Raw genomic sequence first — 20,391 nt, 5'->3', positions numbered from 1 at the left:
GAACATAGGGAAGTCTGTCATAATACGCCTTCACTCGCCAACTTAAAAGGCTTGTTGAGAAATGACTCGCAGTAACCGGGAGTGTCTTGGGTCCAGTGACCCGCATCGGACTGCAGTCTATAATCTCATGACATAAAACACTTTCCTCCGAGAGCACAGACGCGCGGGACCGGCAAGTATATGGAACAATGTTGGCGCTTTACAATTCCGCTTTACTTCAGTTGTTGGTTTTGCGTTCGCGGAGGTTCGCTTTTGTCGTGCATGTAAAAGCGGCGTTTTGCTGATTATTTTATCATGTTTAATCCGGATTTAGGGTGAAGTAGCTCACGGGTTCCAGACAACCTGGCTCCAGTAGTCTAATCTATGAGCTGAGACAGACAGGTGTAAATCTCTTTGACAATCTTTGCTTTTTGATTGCAGGAGTCATATCTGCAGGGTAGGGATCTGAAATGGATCATTAAAATGTGTTGCTTGTTTGCTGATGCAATATCCAGACTGCTGTCGAGACGGTGTAATAAAATCAGAAGTTGAAGGTAAAATAGGCTGCTGTATTGGATTAGCTGGCATTAACAGCCTAAATGTGTTCATTATTGAAAAGATTGTGCGTTCATTGTATTATTTATGAATTATTAGATTTGAATCTTCATTTCTGAAGGCGGACAACAACATTAAATAAACACGAAACAACATACGTCATCACAGCAACATTTGAAATCGCTTTTAGAGAAGCAGTTTTAAAACCAACTGGTAGTTTACGACTATGCAGCAAACCATTACCAACACCCTAATGTATTTTAGAAGTTATACTGGATTACACAATCGCGCTGTTAACTGCTTCTCGTTCATCTTTATGGACTCTAAACAGAATATGCCGCAGACACTTCCCTCGTTTACTGATTTCTGTGCACTGTTTGCTTTGCCTGGGTTTCGTGTGTGAGTGTGTGTGTGTGTGTGTGAGAGAGAGAGAGAGAGAGAGAGAGAGAGAGAGAGAGTGAGTGCCACGTTTGATTAAGGCTTGCTCCCAAAAGATGGCGATAAAAATGAGATAATGAGGTCCTGTGATTTGCGTTTTTCCCATCATGGACTCGAGCTGTCGCCAGTTCACAGAAGCACACTGTACACAGGCACAGCGATACTCACTTCTCATTTAACACACACAAAAGATGATCCCCAACAACCGGACGAACCATAGCCTATAATGTTCACCCTTATCCAATCGCGACTAATTAACTAGAATATCCCACCTTCCTCGTTAAAACAGCGACCAATTAATGTTCTATGTATGTCAAAGGTGCATAGGCCACAGTCGGTCTCCGAGGACATTTGTGAAGCCTCTTTGTGGGCCATGGATCTTATTAGTTCATGACCCGGTGCTGAGAGGTCACGGGCTCTTCGCTGCCTCGGTCTGAAAAGCAAAATGTTTCCTAATCGGATTTTAATTGGTTTGCTGAATGGTGCTCTAGGTGTTTGAATAGGGTGAAATCAGAGAAAGTATGAATTTGTTTGTTTTGATTGGAGAGTCAAACACAATTATGACGTGTCATAAACCCACATATACTGAAAGATGCTGAAAGGTCCATAAATTAATCTGAGCTGGGAAGCACTAAACAGAACTTATTCATTAATGTATTCTAGTTTCGCCAAAATCATTGTTATATGGGGTGTAAAACTGTCGTTCATATCTTTCTCCGTGCTTCCACTGTTGATTATTAGAGACAGGCACGATCGTTTAATGATCGTCGCACAGCCAGTGCACAGACAGCGTGTAGGAAAATTAAAAGTATTGCTTAAAAAGTAGACATTTGAACTTTGCAGTGTGCAAAGCGATAGGCCTGGTTTAAAGGGTAGCTACATGTTGTTTAAAACAAGCATAATTCCAATAGAGAAACTATATTATTGATAGTGATTTCACAGGAAAACTAAAGAAATATATATATATATATATTTTTTTTTCAATAAGACCTTTGCATGGGAGTGTGCTAAATTATCGCTTCCCATTCTCTTTATCATCACAATTTTCTAAGTGTCGCGTTAATTGGCTCCAGTTGCCCGATATGTAGCATATATACATCTAGCACATGGCAGATCTCACCATAAATCTCCGGATCTCCTAAAATGATGCACGTCACCTGCACGTATTTTACGAACTAGCAGTACGATCTCATACGATGTGATCAGATACAACAACCCAGGAATGAGATCGTTAACCGCTAGTGTCACCAATTTTCAAAAAAAGAGTTTTCATGAGTCTGTGTTGGCAATTTGCGTGTTTTGAAATAACAACACCTTTGCTCTTATGTTCTGTTCAGTGTAGCCAAGTTTCTGAATAATAAAATTGACCTTTGTTTGGCTTGGAGACCGCCATGAAAAAAACTCTATAGTGTCCTACACAGTTTGTTTGTGTATGTGTGTGTGTGTGTGTGTGTGTGTGTGTGTGCGTGCGTGTGTATGTGTGTGTGTGTGTGTGTGTGTGTGTGTGTGTGTGCGTGCGTGCGTGCGTGTGTGTGTGTGTGTGTGTGTGTGTGTGTGTGTCTGTCTGTTTTACATACAGTTGTTGAAGGAACACTCTGTATCCCCCTTAAGCGTGTCAGTGAAAGCGAGAAGTCTTCAGAGCACCAGCTCTGTTTATATTACACGTTTAGACGAGTGAAGTTATTTCTTTAGTTCACTTCCATCTTATTTGCCGCTTTCTGCTCCAATCAGCTTCCCTGGACTCTGAAACACTCCCCCTCTTCATGCAAAACATCTGTGGGAACTTTAATAGATGAAAGCTCAAAACCGCAATCGACTTCCTTTTGTTTTCAAGAAGTCACTTTGCGTCAATCGGTTCCTGAACGCAGAAAACCTTCGAAATACCGAGCGTTTCCTAACATGCCTTACAGCAGATGCAGAGACCATTCTGCCATAGGGTATTCTCATGCCTGCAAACAAAGTGCTCACCTTATCAATTAAAATGAGAAACCTTAAGAAACTTTCTTTAAATATTTTAGTAACACTTTATTTAACAGTGTCCTTGTTTTACATTACATGTACTTACCATAATATTAACAGTAAATTATGCATAATTACATGCAACTAACCCTCAACCAAACCCTAATCCTACCCTAACCCTACAGTAAGTACATGTAGTTGATTAATATTACTCAGCACTTAAATATATAATTACACTGTAACAATGACACCTTAAAATAAAGTGTAACCAATACTTTAGACTTTATAACAGAATCAGTTATAATACCTGTCTGCACGCTTCCGAAACAAGAGCCACGTGTCCTTTAATGTGAAATGTGAATGTTATTCTGTAGCTATAATCATAGTTTCGTAAATATTAGCATTGACACTTGTCTTGCTATACATAAAGAGGGACTATATTGTTGTACTTTTGGGAAAGAAATAAAAGGCCACAAATATTGAAACTGGTAGATAATTTTAATGGTTTTTAATGATGGACACCTGTGAGAGACTATCAGATGTATTGGTGTTTTCATTGATAGACAGATGGACATACCTGTGGCAACTAACTAATCTGACTGAGACCGTACAATACAACAAACAGAACAGTGATCATGAATATGTTTATTACAGCCTCGAGAAGCTTCATTACAGAATGAATATAACAAGATTAGATGCTTATATCAGTTAATCAGTGCAATTATTGCCATGTGTCAGAGACAGAATCCCGTAAAAGAACATTTACCATTCATACACAAGATAAAGAATGTATAGCCTTCTCTTGAAATTCATATTTAGTTTATCCATAATTTAGTTTTCTTGAAGCAGTTGCTGATAAACACAGTGGGAGAGTTCAGAATTCTTTATATTCCAGCATATATGCAGAGTTTATGCAGATCATAAAACACAGACCAACGTGTATTTTTTCTTTTAAAATGCAGAATTTAGCATGGAGCGCAGCTACAATTATTGAAATATAATATGTTATATCCTCAAATATCTGCACAAATTGAGCAAATGTTGGGTTCATGTTCGTAAGATGAAATATGTGTATGTGCTCTAAAGGAAAAGATCCTCACCACAACATTTCAGTAGCATTCATTAAATAGAAATCTGCTAATGCTGAAAGAAATTCAATCTCGACAGCCTTGCGGAGAATTTACAAGAGTTTCCCTGCAGTAAATACCGAATCTCTCTCTAAAGCTCCTCACGTCTGAGGCACAGGAGGCCAGATCTGAACCTCAGACCCTTAGGCTTATCATCATCCGACTCAACCCTCGGTGCGAGTGTGTGAGGGTTTGGCACACGCTTTCGGGAAGTTGATATGAAATGCTTTCGGGAAGTTGATATGTCCCACAGAGTGACATGGAATAGGCCTAGTACATATTTTAAACACAATTTGCTGATTCTTTTTGTGAACTCATATTTTTTGAGAGGCTACATGGGATATTATTCAAAAATAACCCCAGGACCGTTTAAACGAATTAGTTAAAATGGTGCGAAATTTTCAATTGTGGCCACTTAGAGGAACTAATTGATAACCTTTATGATTTTTTTTTACCTAAAATCTTGATGTGAGTGCTGGGTAATGATTTGTCAAAACGTTAAGTGTTATAAACTTGTTATAAAGCACCACATGAAATGATATGCCTGTCTCTGTGTGTTTATATGGAGGAAAGTCTCAGACTTGAATGACTTCAAGGTCAGCAAGACCAAGAGATTCTCTTCCTAAATATAAAAATGATGTTGCATTGAATGCAACATCATTTTTATATTTAGGAAGAGAATCTCTCGATCTTGCTGACCTTAAAGTCATTCAAGTCTGAGACTTTGCTGGGTTGTTTCAACACAAATGTGGGTCAAATATGGACTTTAAATTAAAATGTTTAACCCAATGGTTCGGTTTGTCTATATTTGACACACATTTGGGTTAAAACAACCTTGCTTTTTTTGTGTGTGTGTGTGTAACAATCCAGTTCTAAGCAAAGACTGCTGAGTGTCAATGGGTTAAAAACTCAGTCATTGGGGAAAACTGCTGAATACCGAATACCTCAGAAGAATGCAAAGGATTTTCCTTCCTGGTATGTACATTCCTCCCAGATTTAGGAACCTGTATTATGTAGATACTGCATCGCGACTGATCTGGTTTTGCTGACTGATCACGCTTGAACATTTTGCCTTGTGCATCTCTTAGACCTCAATGACACTTCTGTGCTCGATTTGTGCAGATATTTGAGCATTGATTGATCAACAATACTCAAATATCTGCACAAATCAAGCAAATGTTGGGTTCACGTTCATAAAAATGGCTGGCAGGACTAAAATCCCTCTTTTTTTTTTTTTTTATCCTGTAGGCCTAAAGCTTTAAATAAGGCCGATCGTTTGCTTTTAAATGAGCTTTTTCACTAAAGGAAGAAATATACCACTATAACACTGACTCCTTTTAACCTACATCTTAAAAAGGAATTGAATTAGAGATGATTATTTAAAAATGTATTAACTCATGCAAAAACAGAAATCAGCAGGTAAAGATGTCGGAGAAGCAGCGATGAACACAGTCGTAAATATAGAGCATTCCGTCATGTTTTGGAAAGATTGCAATTTCTAGAGTCAATCAATAAATATTAATAAATAAATAAAAATATATTTTTATAGGATCACATTCACAACTATAATGTCACACAGAATGCGCGTGCATGTAGCGGAAATAGTATTTAAAAACCCCAATCATGCTGATTACTTTAAATAAGGAGTGTGTGAGAAACCAGACTGCATTCAGTGTTTTTTCATTCACTGCATAAGCAATCCGTCATCAGTTTGCACTACATTCTACACTACACACACTATAGTAAAAATGCACACGGACGCACAGCGACCGAAGAACTAAATATCGACATGCTTTAATTTCATTATCTTTGACTATAGCTAAAAAAAAACAGACTTATTATCGCGTCATTGTTTAGACCCAATGCAAAACTGCGCAGGACAGAGATGCCTCTTCTAAGATGACAGTGACAGTATTTGTCCACTTGATGAAGGGTGATAAATCTCACTGGTCTCTGCTCTGCTGACCAGATAATTGAGTCGCTTCTCAGGCGCTGTTTAACTGACCACGAGCCTCTGTTGTTTACGTGTGAATTAACCCAGTGTTTGTGTCGGGCGCCAAACAGGACAGATGCGTTCAGTTATCAACATGTCTGAGGCATTAACACACACACAATTGAGCAACACACTGATAATTCAGTGAAAACAACAGCCTGCTCTCATTACACACTGATGTTTTAATCTAATCATTCCCCCCACCCCCCAAAAGATACATTTATATTTTAATAAGGTCAAGGGTGTTTGTCAGTGATTTAAAAATCACACTCTTTAGATATTCGATATGTTCTTTGTGTCTTGAACAATATAGTGAGACTCACATAAGGGGAATAGGCCTATTTAAATAGTCGCGTTCAAGAGTCACGAGCAAATTCTTGCAAAGTCTTGAAATTGAGAGAGAGAAGTGTGTGTGTGTGTGTGTGTGTGTGTGTGTGTGTGTGTGTGAGAGAGAGAGTGAGTGAGAGTGTGTGTAAGCTGAATAAAAATGGTTCCTGAATATAAAGTGATAAGGCGATATATTTGCTATTATAAACTTTAGCACATTAAATTAAATCTCGCTGACGTTGCGACACAGTGTGATCGAATCCGTATCCGGTAGCCGTTATGATAAATATGTTTGCATCTCCTTTTCTGTCTATCTAATCATTTATTGTACACCCGGTTTAGTCACACGCTGGTTGACTTCGTTCTGATATCCAATTTTATAGTCAGTATAGCTCTGAAATTGTTCAAATTATAAATAAAAAAATGAAAGCATAATTTATCCGTTCGGACACGATTAGGATATTCGTGGTTTCAAATGTGATTTCCCACATAACATTAAACGCTGATGAAATGCAAAATCTCCATATTAATAACATGCATATTAATTATTTTGACGCGCTTTTGTCTTTTCCCAGGTATAATAACGCTCGTGCGAAGCGAAACATGATGTTGTGTGCGCGAAACGAGGCCAACAGTGACGCTGTGCGCACGAGTCCTGGAAGTTCATGTTGTTCTCCGGGTCCCACAGCCCGACAGATGCGAGTCCTAATGATGTTGACATCTTCACACAACAGCGCTGTTTCGCGGCAGCAATAGAGTTCTCAAACACCTTTTTATAAGTCTGAAGTCTTTCCCCTCCACCCGACCTGTTAAAACCACGCCTACAGAGCAACACAATTGGTCCGAAAGCGTGAAAGGGCCAATCAACAGAGAGCTGGAGCTCGAAACACGCAACACATCCACACACACCGAAGCCCATGGAGTTCAGAAGCACTGGGAACATCTCCGTGCTGGACCCCGTTCTCCGCGGATCGTGTGTGAGATGTGTGTGTGTGCGCGCGACAGGACGAGTGTGTGCGCTCGTGTGAAGGTGTATCCCTCCAACAAGTAAAGACAGAGGAATTATTCCGAGGCAACGAAATATTTCAACACATCTCTTTGGCAGGACTCGGGACGATCTCATTATTATTATCACAGGAATGTCTGTTTTAAAGAAAGCTGAAGGAAACCGACACACACCGCGTCTTTAATTTCATCTTTAATTTTTTTATCTTCTCGATTTCACAGACAAGCGGCAGATTAATGGATAGCTGTTTCTCACTTTATCTCACTTTTTTTTTTTTTGGAATCCAGCTAGTGAGACAATTAAGAGTCTCGCGCACCGAGTGAAGCACTTCTCCAGCGCTGATTTTTTTCTAGCTGATTTCTGATTACTCGTTTTTAAGGAACACCGCGTCACCTCTGCAATCTGGACTTGGATGAGCTTTCCGATGAGAGATCCAGTTATTCAAGGATCCAGTATGGCATATCACCCGTTTTTACCTCACCGGAGTCCGGAGTTTGCCATGAGCGCGATGCTGGGTCACCAGCCTCCCTTCTTCCCGGCCCTGGCACTGCCACCCTCGGGCTCGCTGGCGCTGGGCAAGCCGATCATGGAGCAGCTGATGACCGCAGATACCGGCCTCCACTTCTCCTCTCTGGGACACCAGGCCTCGCATCTGCGGCCTCTGAAGACACTCGAGCCCGAGGAGGAGGTGGACGACGACCCGAAAGTGCACCTGGAAGCCAAGGAACTCTGGGATCTGTTTCACAAGCGCGGCACAGAAATGGTCATCACGAAATCTGGAAGGTAAACTTGGAATTATTCAATAAACGAGCCGTGCTTTCAATTCCATCAAGTCAAATAGCCTAGCTAGAAACCGAGATTATAGCCCATATCAGATATAATTGTTTTATTGATTTAAGTGACTCATGGGTTTCTTTAGAAGAGCAATTATGGGACACGGGATGGGCTTTTTATTGTTTCTTTTATTTCTGTTTGGGGAGATGCAAATGTTTCTAAAATACAACACAACTTGAATAGGCCTAAAATGCTGGGTTGTTTCAACCCATGTTTGGGTCAAATATGGGCCATTGGTTTAATCTTTTTAATTACATTTTAACCCAACGGTTGGGTTTGTCCATATTTGACCCAAACATGGGTTAAAACAACCCAGCATTAGCTATTATTTTTTTTAGAGTGTATAATCAAAAATTCATCGCTGGTTTAATCATTTTAGCTTAATGAGCTTTTAGCTTTGTTTCAACCCAAATTTGGGTCAAATATAGACAATTAGTTTTTTTAAGTACATTTTTAACCCAACGGTTTGGTTTGTCAAAATTTGACCCAAACATGGGTTGAAACAACCCAGAATTTTTTTTTTCTTTTAATAAAAAAATCATCGCTGGTTTAATCGTTTAAGCTTACACTCTAAATAATAATAATAATAATAATAATAAAGCTGGGTTGTTTCAACCCAAATTTGGGTCAAATATGAACAAACCTAGGCGTTGGGATACATTTTTAAATTACATTTTAACCACACGTTTGGGTTTGTCCATATTTAACCAATTGGGTTAAAACAACACAGCATTTTTTATGTGCTCCATAACAGCTGATTTTGAAGCTTGTATTATAAAAATATAGCCTATGCAATGCTGTCGAAATACTTAGTTTTGCCGTTTAAATGTTGGATTGTTTTTCAAGTTAAGGCTAATGGCTGGGCCTAATTCACACACACACACACACACACACACACACACACACACATACACAACAAAAACATCTCAGATGTCTGAAATTACTGTTTCTCTAGAGCAAAATCCAGTCAAGGAATTGTGCAGATTTTAGCCTCATGCACAAGCTAAAACATAGAAATGTGACTCAACTATGTTTTCTGTAGGCGAATGTTCCCTCCATTTAAAGTCAGATGCTCGGGATTGGACAAAAAGGCCAAATATATTCTGTTGATGGATATTGTTGCGGCTGACGACTGCAGGTATAAGTTTCATAACTCTCGCTGGATGGTGGCAGGAAAAGCTGACCCCGAAATGCCAAAACGCATGTACATTCACCCCGACAGTCCGGCCACTGGAGAGCAATGGATGTCTAAAGTCGTCAATTTCCACAAACTTAAACTGACGAATAACATCTCCGACAAGCATGGATTTGTAAGTTTGCTACGTCTTTTTCAATTATTATTATAATTATCATTATTATTGTTGTTCAGTGCTTGCATGTAGTATTTTTATGCATGTTGATAGATTGTTAAAGACTTTGCACTGTCAGGGAAATTTCATTTTAAATATGTGCATGAAAATACTATCCGAGCAGGGGAAACCGTTGATAAAGGGAAAACGTGTTAGTGGACAAAAACTGTGCAGAAAGTGTGCCTCATAAAAACGATTTCTTTACCCGTCATGAAAATGTTATTTGGAAGTCAGCTTCGGCTTTATTTATATTCCAGACGATACTAAACTCCATGCACAAATACCAGCCGAGATTTCACATTGTGAGAGCCAACGATATCCTGAAACTCCCGTACAGCACGTTCAGAACATACGTGTTCCCCGAGACGGATTTCATCGCGGTCACTGCCTACCAGAACGACAAGGTGGGTCATCACGAGCTTCCTGGGGCGAGTCTGACTTTACACTAAATGTTTAATTTACACTAAATGTTTACTTACAAAAAGTACCTTACAGAGGGCGTTTTCAGTACTTTTGTCATAAACGTTCTTGTAGTTATTATATGCAGTGCATTTGTTCTCTGTAATTATTAGATTTATCACTGTTAGGCATACATCATATCGCAAAGCCTTCACCCATGGACAATAATGCAGAAAACACACACAGACACTTTCTCATTCTTTCACTTTCTCCTCTTTCACACACACCTTATCTTCAATTTAATTATAGTTATTCAAAAGTTTGATCATGGAAACATGCTTGTGTGTGTGATAGTTGTGTGTGATAGTGTGTAATAGTTGGCCAACGATGCTTTTTTTTATTATTTTTTTTATGCAGAAGGGTTAGTGTAAGGGGAGAGAATACAGATTGGACAGTATAAAACCCATTATGTCTATGGAGAGTCCCCACAAAGATAGAGAAGTGTGTGTGCGTGTGTTTGTGTGTGTGTGTGTGTGTGTGTGTTGATGTGTGTTCGTGTGTGTGTGTGTGTAAGAATGAGAAGGAAGGACTGGCCATAGTGGGAGGTTCTGAAAATTGTATAAGTGTGTTTATTTATTAGAAAACGGCTGAAATATTAACACTCCAGGAAACTCCAGGAAATGTTACAACACGAAATGCTTATGGGGTGACAAGGAGGAGAGATTGAATTCATGTTGTGGGGTTGTAGACATAAAAAAGGTTTCCAATATTTATGAGCTGGAAATGCCTCCATTTTTTCCCTAAAAATCCCAGTGATGCCTCTGTGAAAATAACTTAAAAGGTTTTAGACAAGTCACTGCAAGCATAATATTTTGTATCTTCAAAGAAAACAAGCTTATAGGCCAGCATAATAAACTATAAAATATAAAAGGTGATGAGTCATAGAGACCTAAAGTGCCTGTTGAATATGTTTCAATATGCTATAAATACGTGCAAAAAAGAGTATCCAATAGGCTGATGAAACTGAAAAACATGCAAGTTATCTTTATTCAAGCTAAACCGATTACCTGTCATTGCATTTCAGATAACTCAACTGAAAATTGACCACAATCCTTTTGCAAAAGGATTTCGTGACACTGGAAATGGAAGACGCGAAAAAAGGTAGGAGAGCACGAGCTGCTTATTTATAGCATTCCATAACATTCTGAAATTCAGATCACTGTTACTTATTATAGATAGGCTATAATAAAGCATTTATTTCGTAAAAAAAAAAAAAAAGATTAAATTTCGTAATTAAAAACCCACGAACATGTTGTTTTTCTCCAATGCAATTATTAGTTTGTTTGCACTGAAATTTTTCCCTCAATGTTCTGTCTTCGAAAACGATTTAATACAGAAAACAGCTGGCTCTGCAATCGATGCGTTCATATGAGGAGCAGCAGAAGAAAGAAAACGGGACATCAGACGATTCCTCTGGAGAACAAGCGTCCTTCAAATGCTTTCGCCAGGATTCTTCTCCTGCGGTCTCAACTGTTGGACAGAACAACTTAAAAGGTATAATAATCAGTAAGACAAATCTGTTTTCTCTCTGATCAAATCAACATTTTCTCCTTTGGAATGTCCTAAAAAAATGTGACTCAATGACAATCGAATCTTCCGATTATTCCGATACAAAGCGTTTGCTTTTGTCCGAAAGTAGAATCTCCACACGAATCACTTGTAATGCATGCTTGTACCTAATTAATTAAACTATGCTGAATTTCCTACGTTTAATATACACTAAATTAATATTTATTTAGCGTGCATTTTGTGTCGCCACTGACTGTATGTATAACTGAGTTTCCCTTCCCGATTTTTCCTCTCGCAGATTTTTGTGACAGCGATGAAGACAGTGATGACGAAGACAAAGATGGGAACGTGAAAGACGTGCCAGACTCGAGTAAAATCTCCACCACGACTGAGGACTCGAAGGATCCCGATGCGAGTTTAAGTAAAGGTGTGTTTGGGGAAAGTGAGAGGACTGAGAAAGAGAGTCCAGTCACGCAGATCTCGAGCACCACTCGGTCCGGGGACGAGCTCAAGAGTCCGACAGCCCGAGATCAGGCCAAAACCGACGAATCCCGGACAGCCAGCAAAGAAAACTACATGCCATTGACTGTCCAAACAGATGGCGCCGCGCACTTGAATCAAAACCACTTGCACAGTTTCGGATTTCCGCAGGGTTTGGCCGGGCAGCAGTTTTTCAATCACTTGGGCGGTTCAATCACCCATCCTTTCCTCTTACACCCGAGCCAGTTCAGCATGGGAGGCGCGTTCTCCAGCATGGCCTCAGGGATGGGCCCTTTACTGGCCGCAGTGTCCTCGGGAGGGGTCAGTGCGATGGACCCCGGGAGCATGTCTTCACCCACGGGCCCCCCGATGCCCTTCCATCTGCAGCAGCACGTGCTCGCGACTCAGGTAAGACATGCATGCTGAGCGCATCAAAATGCGTGTCTATAGCACGAATTGCTTTTATCGTGCAATTTATACGCAAAAAATAACAAAGTTTTTACGTGCATATGATACATGCATGCTTCAGTCCTGATCATAACCCTGGCAGGATGTTTATGAAGTATTTTAGCGCTTTTTTGCGTATAAAAACTCTTTGTTTGCGTATAAATTGCACGATAAATGCAATTCGTGCTATAGATACGCACTTTGATGAGATCGGGCTGATGCTTCTGTGCTGATCATAACCATGGCAGGATGTTTATGAAGTATTTTAATGCTTTTGTTGGTGCATTTATGAGTTTTGGATGAAAAATCGAGGCGTGGCAAATCTTGCAGTGTTTAAGTGTCTTTGTTGCACAGTCCATAAATTGTCAGCAAATATAGAACAACTGACAACTGTTGCTCGAGATTAGCAGTAAAGATGTGTGCAGACAGCAATTATTTCATAAAAAAGAGAAATATGTTCACGCCTAATTTCTACCTATATATATATATATATAGGCTATATACACTAGTCAACATTTGAAGTGGATCAAAACCTTTTATCAAAGTTATACATTTTGAACAATACCCGTTCTTGTCTTATAGAACAACTTTGATGAACTTTTTTGATCCACGTCAAATGCTGACTACAATAATAATAACCTTGATAAATCTCGCGGTTTATATTTTTACAGTATAATATCTAAATCAACTAATGTGTGTGTGTGTGTGTGTGTGTGTGTGTGTGTGTGTGTGTGTGTGTGTGTGTGTGTGTCAAGAGAAAACGAGTGAATATAAATATCTATAGGTATAGGAAAACGAAAAAGCTTGATAATAAAAAGGGAAGGCTATATTCTGATTTTCTTTTAATCACAGAGTTGTTGAACTGTGAATTTTTAATTGCACATTTTTGACCTCTGAAAACGTCCTTTTAAATAGGCTGTCCATTTTTCGTCGCCATTAACGTATAAATTCACGTGTTGATTCTAAATACATAGTCAACATTTAAAGTGGATCAAAACCTCATCAAAGTTTAAGGCTACATGCATTTTGAACAATACCCGTTCTTGTCTAATGAGAACTCTGATTAGTCAGTGTGCATCAGACATATTGCACTAAGCCACTTTTTATTTTTATTTTTATTTTATTTTTACCTCTGGTGTTGGTGAAAACGTCATTTTATAGGCTATCCAATTTACGTCATTGACGTTTAAATTCACGTGTTGGTCCTAAATAAGTAAGTTTGCATATTGCACTATAGTGTATAAGCCAGGGGACAGCGTGTGTATTTGGTTTCTCTCTCTCTCTCTCTCTCTCTCTCTCTCTCTCTCTCTCAATTCAATTCAAATGTGCTTTATTGGCATGACATTTATTTAAATGTATTGCCAAAGCATTTCCAATCATAATACATATACATACATAAAATAAATAGATAAATGAATGAATAAATAAAATAAAATAAAAAGGTAAGTAGAACAATTTCGAATTCAGTGAGTGTTTGCTTGTGTGCGTGTGTGTGTGAGCGTGTGCGTGCGTGTGTGTGTGTGTGTGTGTGTATGAGTGAGTGTGTGTGAGCGCATTGCTGATTCTCTCTCTCTCTCTCTCTCTCTCTCTCTCTCTCTCTCTCTCTCTCTCTCTCTCTCTCTCTCTCTCTCTCTCTCTCCAGGGTTTGGCCATGTCCCCGTTCGGAGGTCTGTTCCCGTACCCGTACACATATATGGCCGCCGCGGCCGCTGCTCAGTCCTCCTCCTCGGTTCACCGGCACCCGTTCCTGAACGCGGTTCGGCCCCGGTTACGGTACAGCCCGTACACTCTCGCGAGCGTCCCCGACAGCACTCTCCTCACGACGGCCATCCCAGCCATGGCGAGCGGTACCGTGGACCCGAAGAACTCGAGCCTGGACTCCGAGGTCACCAGCCGCTCGCCCGGTTCGCCGAAACCCTGCGGAGAGCGGGACTCGAGCTCCGAGTTGCAGAGCATCCAGCGACTGGTCAGCGGACTCGAGTCCAAACCGGACCGCGCTCGCAGTGTCTCTCCGTAGACCCACCCGTTCCCGTTCACAACACGGACCTGCATCGGAGAATCACGCTTAGACTCTAAATGCACTTTGGTGAAACTAAAATAAACACGTGACATGTTCTTTTGATAAATTAAAACTAACTTTGGCTGAATCCGAAATCCCACCCTAAACCCTCATTCACTATCCCCTACGTTAGTCCACTAGTACTGTTCACTTGAAGGAGTGAATGAAAACGAGTGAGTGAATTCGGACAGCCGTTGAGCGAGCATAAGCTCGTTATTGTAGTGCACTGTGGGATTGAATAAGTGCACTCAATAGTCAAGTCAAGTCACCTTCATTTATAGCGCTTTTAGCAAGATTGTTTCAAAACAGCTTTACGTCCACCATGGTTTCGGACACCACATGACGCCCTATCTGAGGGTGTAGGGGTAATATGGATTCAGCTTTTGGTTTTTTTCTTCCCCCTCCCAAAAATTTGAATACCAGAAGTATTGAACAGCGAACAGTTTGCCAAGAGACTGAATAAACGAATAAAGCTGCTGCTCCTCTGTGTGTTGTATACGTCAGGTTGACTGTGATTTAATTTAATATGCACTCTGATAGGTTATTGCTTTATTTGACTATGACATTAATTTATCGGATGTGTTTGAAAACATAGCCTACTCATAATTTAAATTCACCGGAGGCATATTGCATGTCAAAGACCAGACATAATCAAGACTGCTGTTGTTTTAAGTTCACTGTTTTGTTCTAAGCGCAAATTCTCTGAAATCTACATCATTGTTTTAAGAACATTGCAGTGTGACGGAGATTTCGCAGTAAACCCTTAAGTATCTTTACCTAGTATATATATATATATATATATATATATATATATATATATATATATATATATATATATAATTATATATAATATATATATATTGTATTATTTATTTTGTTTTCGTAAATTGAGGAAGGCAGTCTAGTCAAACATTTATGTTGTTTTAATCTGTCCAAATGTGTCAATCTTTCCACCGATCACTTAATTAACAGACGCGGTACTAAAACTGCTTATAAAGTCCAGCTTCGAGATAAACTGGGAAAAGGGATCATGTGGATCAAAAATGGATCATATGATTATAATAAATACAAATGTAAATAACGATATATATATATAACATATTTATGTAATTATTTCATATGAATATTGCTTGTAAATATAACTGAGGATCTTTGTTTGTTTGTTTGTTTGTTTGTTTGTTTGAGGGAGCTTAATTTAATTTATTGTTGACATATGTGTAAAATAGTTTGTGAGCATTTTCCATGTTGATTATTTCACCCGTAACACCACAGCGGAAAAAATAATGTGCCATCGTTTTGATTAACTGTTGTGTGTTTAAGTGCTTTGGTTCAGACAAATTAAAGGCGATAACACAATGCATCCATTGCTTGAAAGCAATGACACTTTTCTTTCACATCAACTGAGAATGCTTTAGTCAAAGTGTGTGTTTGAATTGACTTTGTGTGCCCTATGAGCCTAAACTGCCAAACAAGTGCAGAAAAGCGTAAGGAAATAAAGGTTTTCCATTGTGTTCGGACTCCAACTTGCTTCATTTGAATCGATCTGATGACAAAACCTTCAACACGATAATTCAACTTTATTTATTTCTCGGACATTTTGAAAAGCACGATTGCAATTGCGTGTTTTTAACCAAATAAAACTGATCGCTTCTGTTATTAATTAATCAATTCACATAGTGCGTTCAAATAAACGCACTAATCAAAATGAAGTGATTCTACTCATAATAAACTCTTGTTATAGAGAGCAAGTGAAAAAAACCTGAACCTGTCACAGAATGAACTCTTCCCTGTCCATCAAGCTTCATAAGGCCCGTCGTGCGTGTTTATTAGATCGATGTGAACCTGAAAGAATGTAAAATTCACTCTCTGGAGCCTCGAGTCAGAGTTTATCAAGAGTGTATCTTTATTTGTATAAAGTAAGGTTAATAAGTAACGGCATTGGCGCTGAAGAACAGTGGTAAACAGCGTGTAAACTATCGCAATTGCTCCTTCTATTGCTCACCTGGCGCCTCTGTTATCAGACTCGTGTTTATTACACGTCTGAGTCGTGCTGAGATCAACTCGAGATAGCGCCACCCAGCGGTCAAAGAGCAAAGGACATGTCAGCTCAGACACGCATGCAAACATGTTCTCGCCAGGGTTCGCGTGACAAAACTGGCTATTAAAAGTGTCTTTATTGAATAGTGTATAAGAAGAAGTTCATTTACAGCAATCAATGCTGATAACCTTCTGAGCGACACGAAAGACTAAAATATATCAATTATTATATCAGCTAAATATGTATCGCTTAAACTTCTCATATATAGGTCAGACTGGGTTTCAATGTTTGCCTGTTTGACTTATATAGAGTCTATTAAAACAATACAATAATAGTCGAAATCTATCAAGGTGAAGAAAACTTATCCGTGTTCTTTGTCAAAACACTAAATTAAAAAAGCGGACTGGGAATGATTATTTAGAATATATGAATGTTAAATATCAGACATGGACAATCTTTCATAAATGTTTGGTGTAACTGAAACGGAATCTGTAGAAGCACAAAAGCTTAAAAATATCCGTCATCATATCGTTCTAAACCAGAATGCATTTATGTCTTCTAGCCTCAGTTTTTCTATCATCGTTCTTCAAAATAACCTATTGTGTTCAAAGAAGAAATAAAGTCATGTTTCGGGAGTAGCCTACACCCCAAGTCAAAAGATAATGAGATGCACAATATAGGCTACAAATAATTCAATCATTTTTTACGACATAATAACATAACATAAAACAATAAAATAGCAATCGAATGAGAATACAATAAGACCACGGATAACCTAAATATTCTAATTCAATATTTCTAGAAGGATATTCACTGATGGGACTATTAGATTTTTCTTAAATGACTCATATCGGATTGGTTCCCTGCAATTATAATAGTTTCACCTAAATGTTAAATAAAGGGTGAAAATTAAAGCATGACTGAGCCTGTGATCGCGAAACGCTGATTATGGTTTGATTGCTGTCGGGGAAAGTGTAATAGGCTAAGTGAAAGGCAAATGTTCAACGTTGCAGTCCTTTACCAGCAGCAGAGCTTGTTATAACGCTGGAAGATCTGTAGTTTGAGAGTAAATATCAAGAACATGTAATGTCTGTGTTCGCCTGATGATCGTGAGTATAGCGCCTCCTGCTGGACAACTGAAGCTCTGAGAATCACTCTTGTTCATATGTTTGTGTGTGACAGAAATCTAAAGGCATCTATTAATATTTCGAACTTTCTTTCTGTAGCAAAACTGATTGCTTCTATTATTAATTCATTACTGTCCATAAACTGCATTCAAATGTATATGTTATTTGTAAATAAATCCACATGTTAATGTCCTAGTTAAAGTATACTAAACAACTATTAGATCATGAAACAGGTTAATTAAACATGTATAGCCTACTTGCCTATCCATAAAGATAATGCTTTGAAACTAAACTACACTGTATATATATATATATATAGGGGAGACCAGGACGGTTGTAACACTTTTTTCTTCAGCACCTAAAACTACCTTTTTTTTTTTTAGCTACACGTCTGAAACTTTTAGGCAAAGTACCCATATTTGTCTACTACAAATGGCAACAATTAAAATTTCTTCAAATATATCACAGACTTTGTGCATTTTGTCTACCTGTTACAACTTACCCCAGGATGTGTTACAACCTACCCCAGTAGTGGGGTAGGTTGTAACAAAGGACCACCTTGTATTCATGATCATCTCACAAACACTAAGGGTTTTTATTAACAACATTTTTATTTTAAATGAATGGCTGCAACAATAAAATATGTGTGAATATGGGCAGTGTATGTGCATATTTTGTGTGTTCTTCTCATCCCAGGGTTGTGGATGCTGTATGTTGAATTCCACGTCATTAAGTTATGACAACATGTATTTACACTCATTCAAATAAGTTTTGACTTTTTAACAAATTAATTGACAAATTAACTTTTGTATTAATTGTTCGAGATTCAACTCATTTTTAAGTCAGTTTAGTGTAATTTAAGTTGAAATTAAATATCTAAGTTGATTGTACTTTATATTATTAAGGCAGCAACTGTGTTTACAACTTTAGTTTTCCTCAATATAGCAGTTCATTGGAGAATGTTATTCCTCCGTACTAACCAAACATATCTTAGAAGTGTCTTTTAAATGCACAATAATGCATCACCTGCGTTATTATGTTATTATGTGCGATTGTTCATAGTGTACATGTTAAACGATAAATTACTTCATTGTATGGTCAAAAAAACTGACATATCTCAAAATATCTTCTTTCATGTTCCACAGGAGAAAGACAGCGACGATGATCAATGAGGAAAGAACGATCATTTTGGTTGAGCTCCACCTTTAATATCGACACACCCAGAGAGAGTTCAGTTCTGCTGCACGAACACACACACACACACACACACACACACACACTCCACCCCTGCTCACGGCCAAACGCGCGGCTCCTGATCTGTCACGCATTCAGACCAACACACACACACACACACACATACACACACACAGAGAGTTGGCAGGAGCTCAAAGACAGTAAATCTGCTGAACTCAAGACTGACCTTCATCTCAGGTGATTTCCTTCACAACGTGTTGATAAATAGATCTAACCGTATATTTAATGTAATTTTACAGTAAAATACCGTTAAGTTTACAGTTTTGATGTGAAAAAGAACAAGTCATTGTATCATTTACGGTGAAAAACGTAAACTGGCATTCCCACAATTCCCTGCGTGACACTTCACATTTAATGTATTTTTGGTGAAATAACGGTTTCTTCATAGTTTTTCTATTTTTTTTCTTGATTTTTTCTAATCAGTGATGTACACTAGTGTTTCATGTTACATTTAATGTTGTTAAATGAATGTTTATTGCATTCTTAAAATATCATGTGTGTTACCATTAGTGTGTGTGTGTGTGTGTGTGTGTGTGTGTGTGTGTGTGTGTGTGTGTGTGTGTGTGTGTGTGTGTGTGTGAAAGACACTGTGCAGCTTCTATATATTAATATTAACTTTGCAGTGGAAAAGCCGCTTATGATGAGCTTTGATTGATCATGTGACTCTCATCTCCGCTGTGATTGGTGGTTGTCAGTGTATTACAATGGTACAAAACAAATATTAGTACTTCAATAGATTGGAAAATTAACATTAGCCTATGTCAGATAGTGATTTTTTGTGTTTGTTTTTTTTACTGTAATTTTAAGTTAAGTCTGTAAAACCTAAAATGTTGCTACTGTTTTTTTTTTTTTTTACAGTGCAGTTATTCACCAGAAACTTTCTGTTAACCAATTATCAGTCTTTTACCTTTAAAATCACGATCATTTTTTTACAGTGTGAAATTCTCAGACCAGAGTTTCCTGAACTGAACAGTGGCTGAACATGCAAAAATGGTACAAGTTTCAAAATATGTGTTTTTTGCGTGTCTGTACAATTTGTAGTAAGAACACATTTTGCACAGATCAGTGAGAGTACGGTAGAAAAACTCTGAAGTTTCAGCCTTGTAAAGAAAAGAGATCTCAGTAATTCCCACTCATTGATCCAAACATCAGTAGATCCATCTCTAAATATCTCCAATAACCCAGTGTATCAGCAGCACACTTACATCTGTACTATCTCACTTCAACTTTTTGTTTTAATTTATTATTTATCCTTTAGGCAAAACACTCCAGATGAAGGAATCCAACTAATATATATCACGTTTCCCCAGTTTATTGACTACATTAACAATTCCAAACAAGTTTTGTATTACAAGTTTTCTGAAATGGTACTGAAATTGTTTAAATATGCAAATGAGGCACTAATTAAAAATGCACTAATTTGCATACATATCCAGCACCTAAATCTGAAC

General features: G+C 38.4%; 1 protein-coding gene across 1 annotated transcript; it reads left to right on the top strand.

Annotated features, from left to right (window-relative positions):
- The first annotated feature begins 405 nt into the window (after positions 1-405).
- Positions 406-15,023, top strand: tbx3a (T-box transcription factor 3a). The gene is made up of 8 exons (XM_084413640.1): positions 406-533; positions 6,954-8,167; positions 9,261-9,528; positions 9,825-9,971; positions 11,051-11,127; positions 11,363-11,520; positions 11,834-12,423; positions 14,105-15,023. The coding sequence occupies exons 2-8, from the start codon at positions 7,797-7,799 to the stop codon at positions 14,477-14,479; spliced, it is 1,986 nt and encodes a 661-aa protein (XP_084269766.1). The 5' UTR covers positions 406-533; positions 6,954-7,796; the 3' UTR covers positions 14,480-15,023.
- Positions 15,024-20,391: the final 5,368 nt, after the last annotated feature.

Source organism: Rutilus rutilus, assembly GCF_951802725.1.
Source record: "Rutilus rutilus genome assembly, chromosome: 7".
Lineage (NCBI taxonomy): Eukaryota > Metazoa > Chordata > Actinopteri > Cypriniformes > Leuciscidae > Rutilus > Rutilus rutilus.
This window is presented reverse-complemented; position numbering and strand designations above follow the sequence as displayed.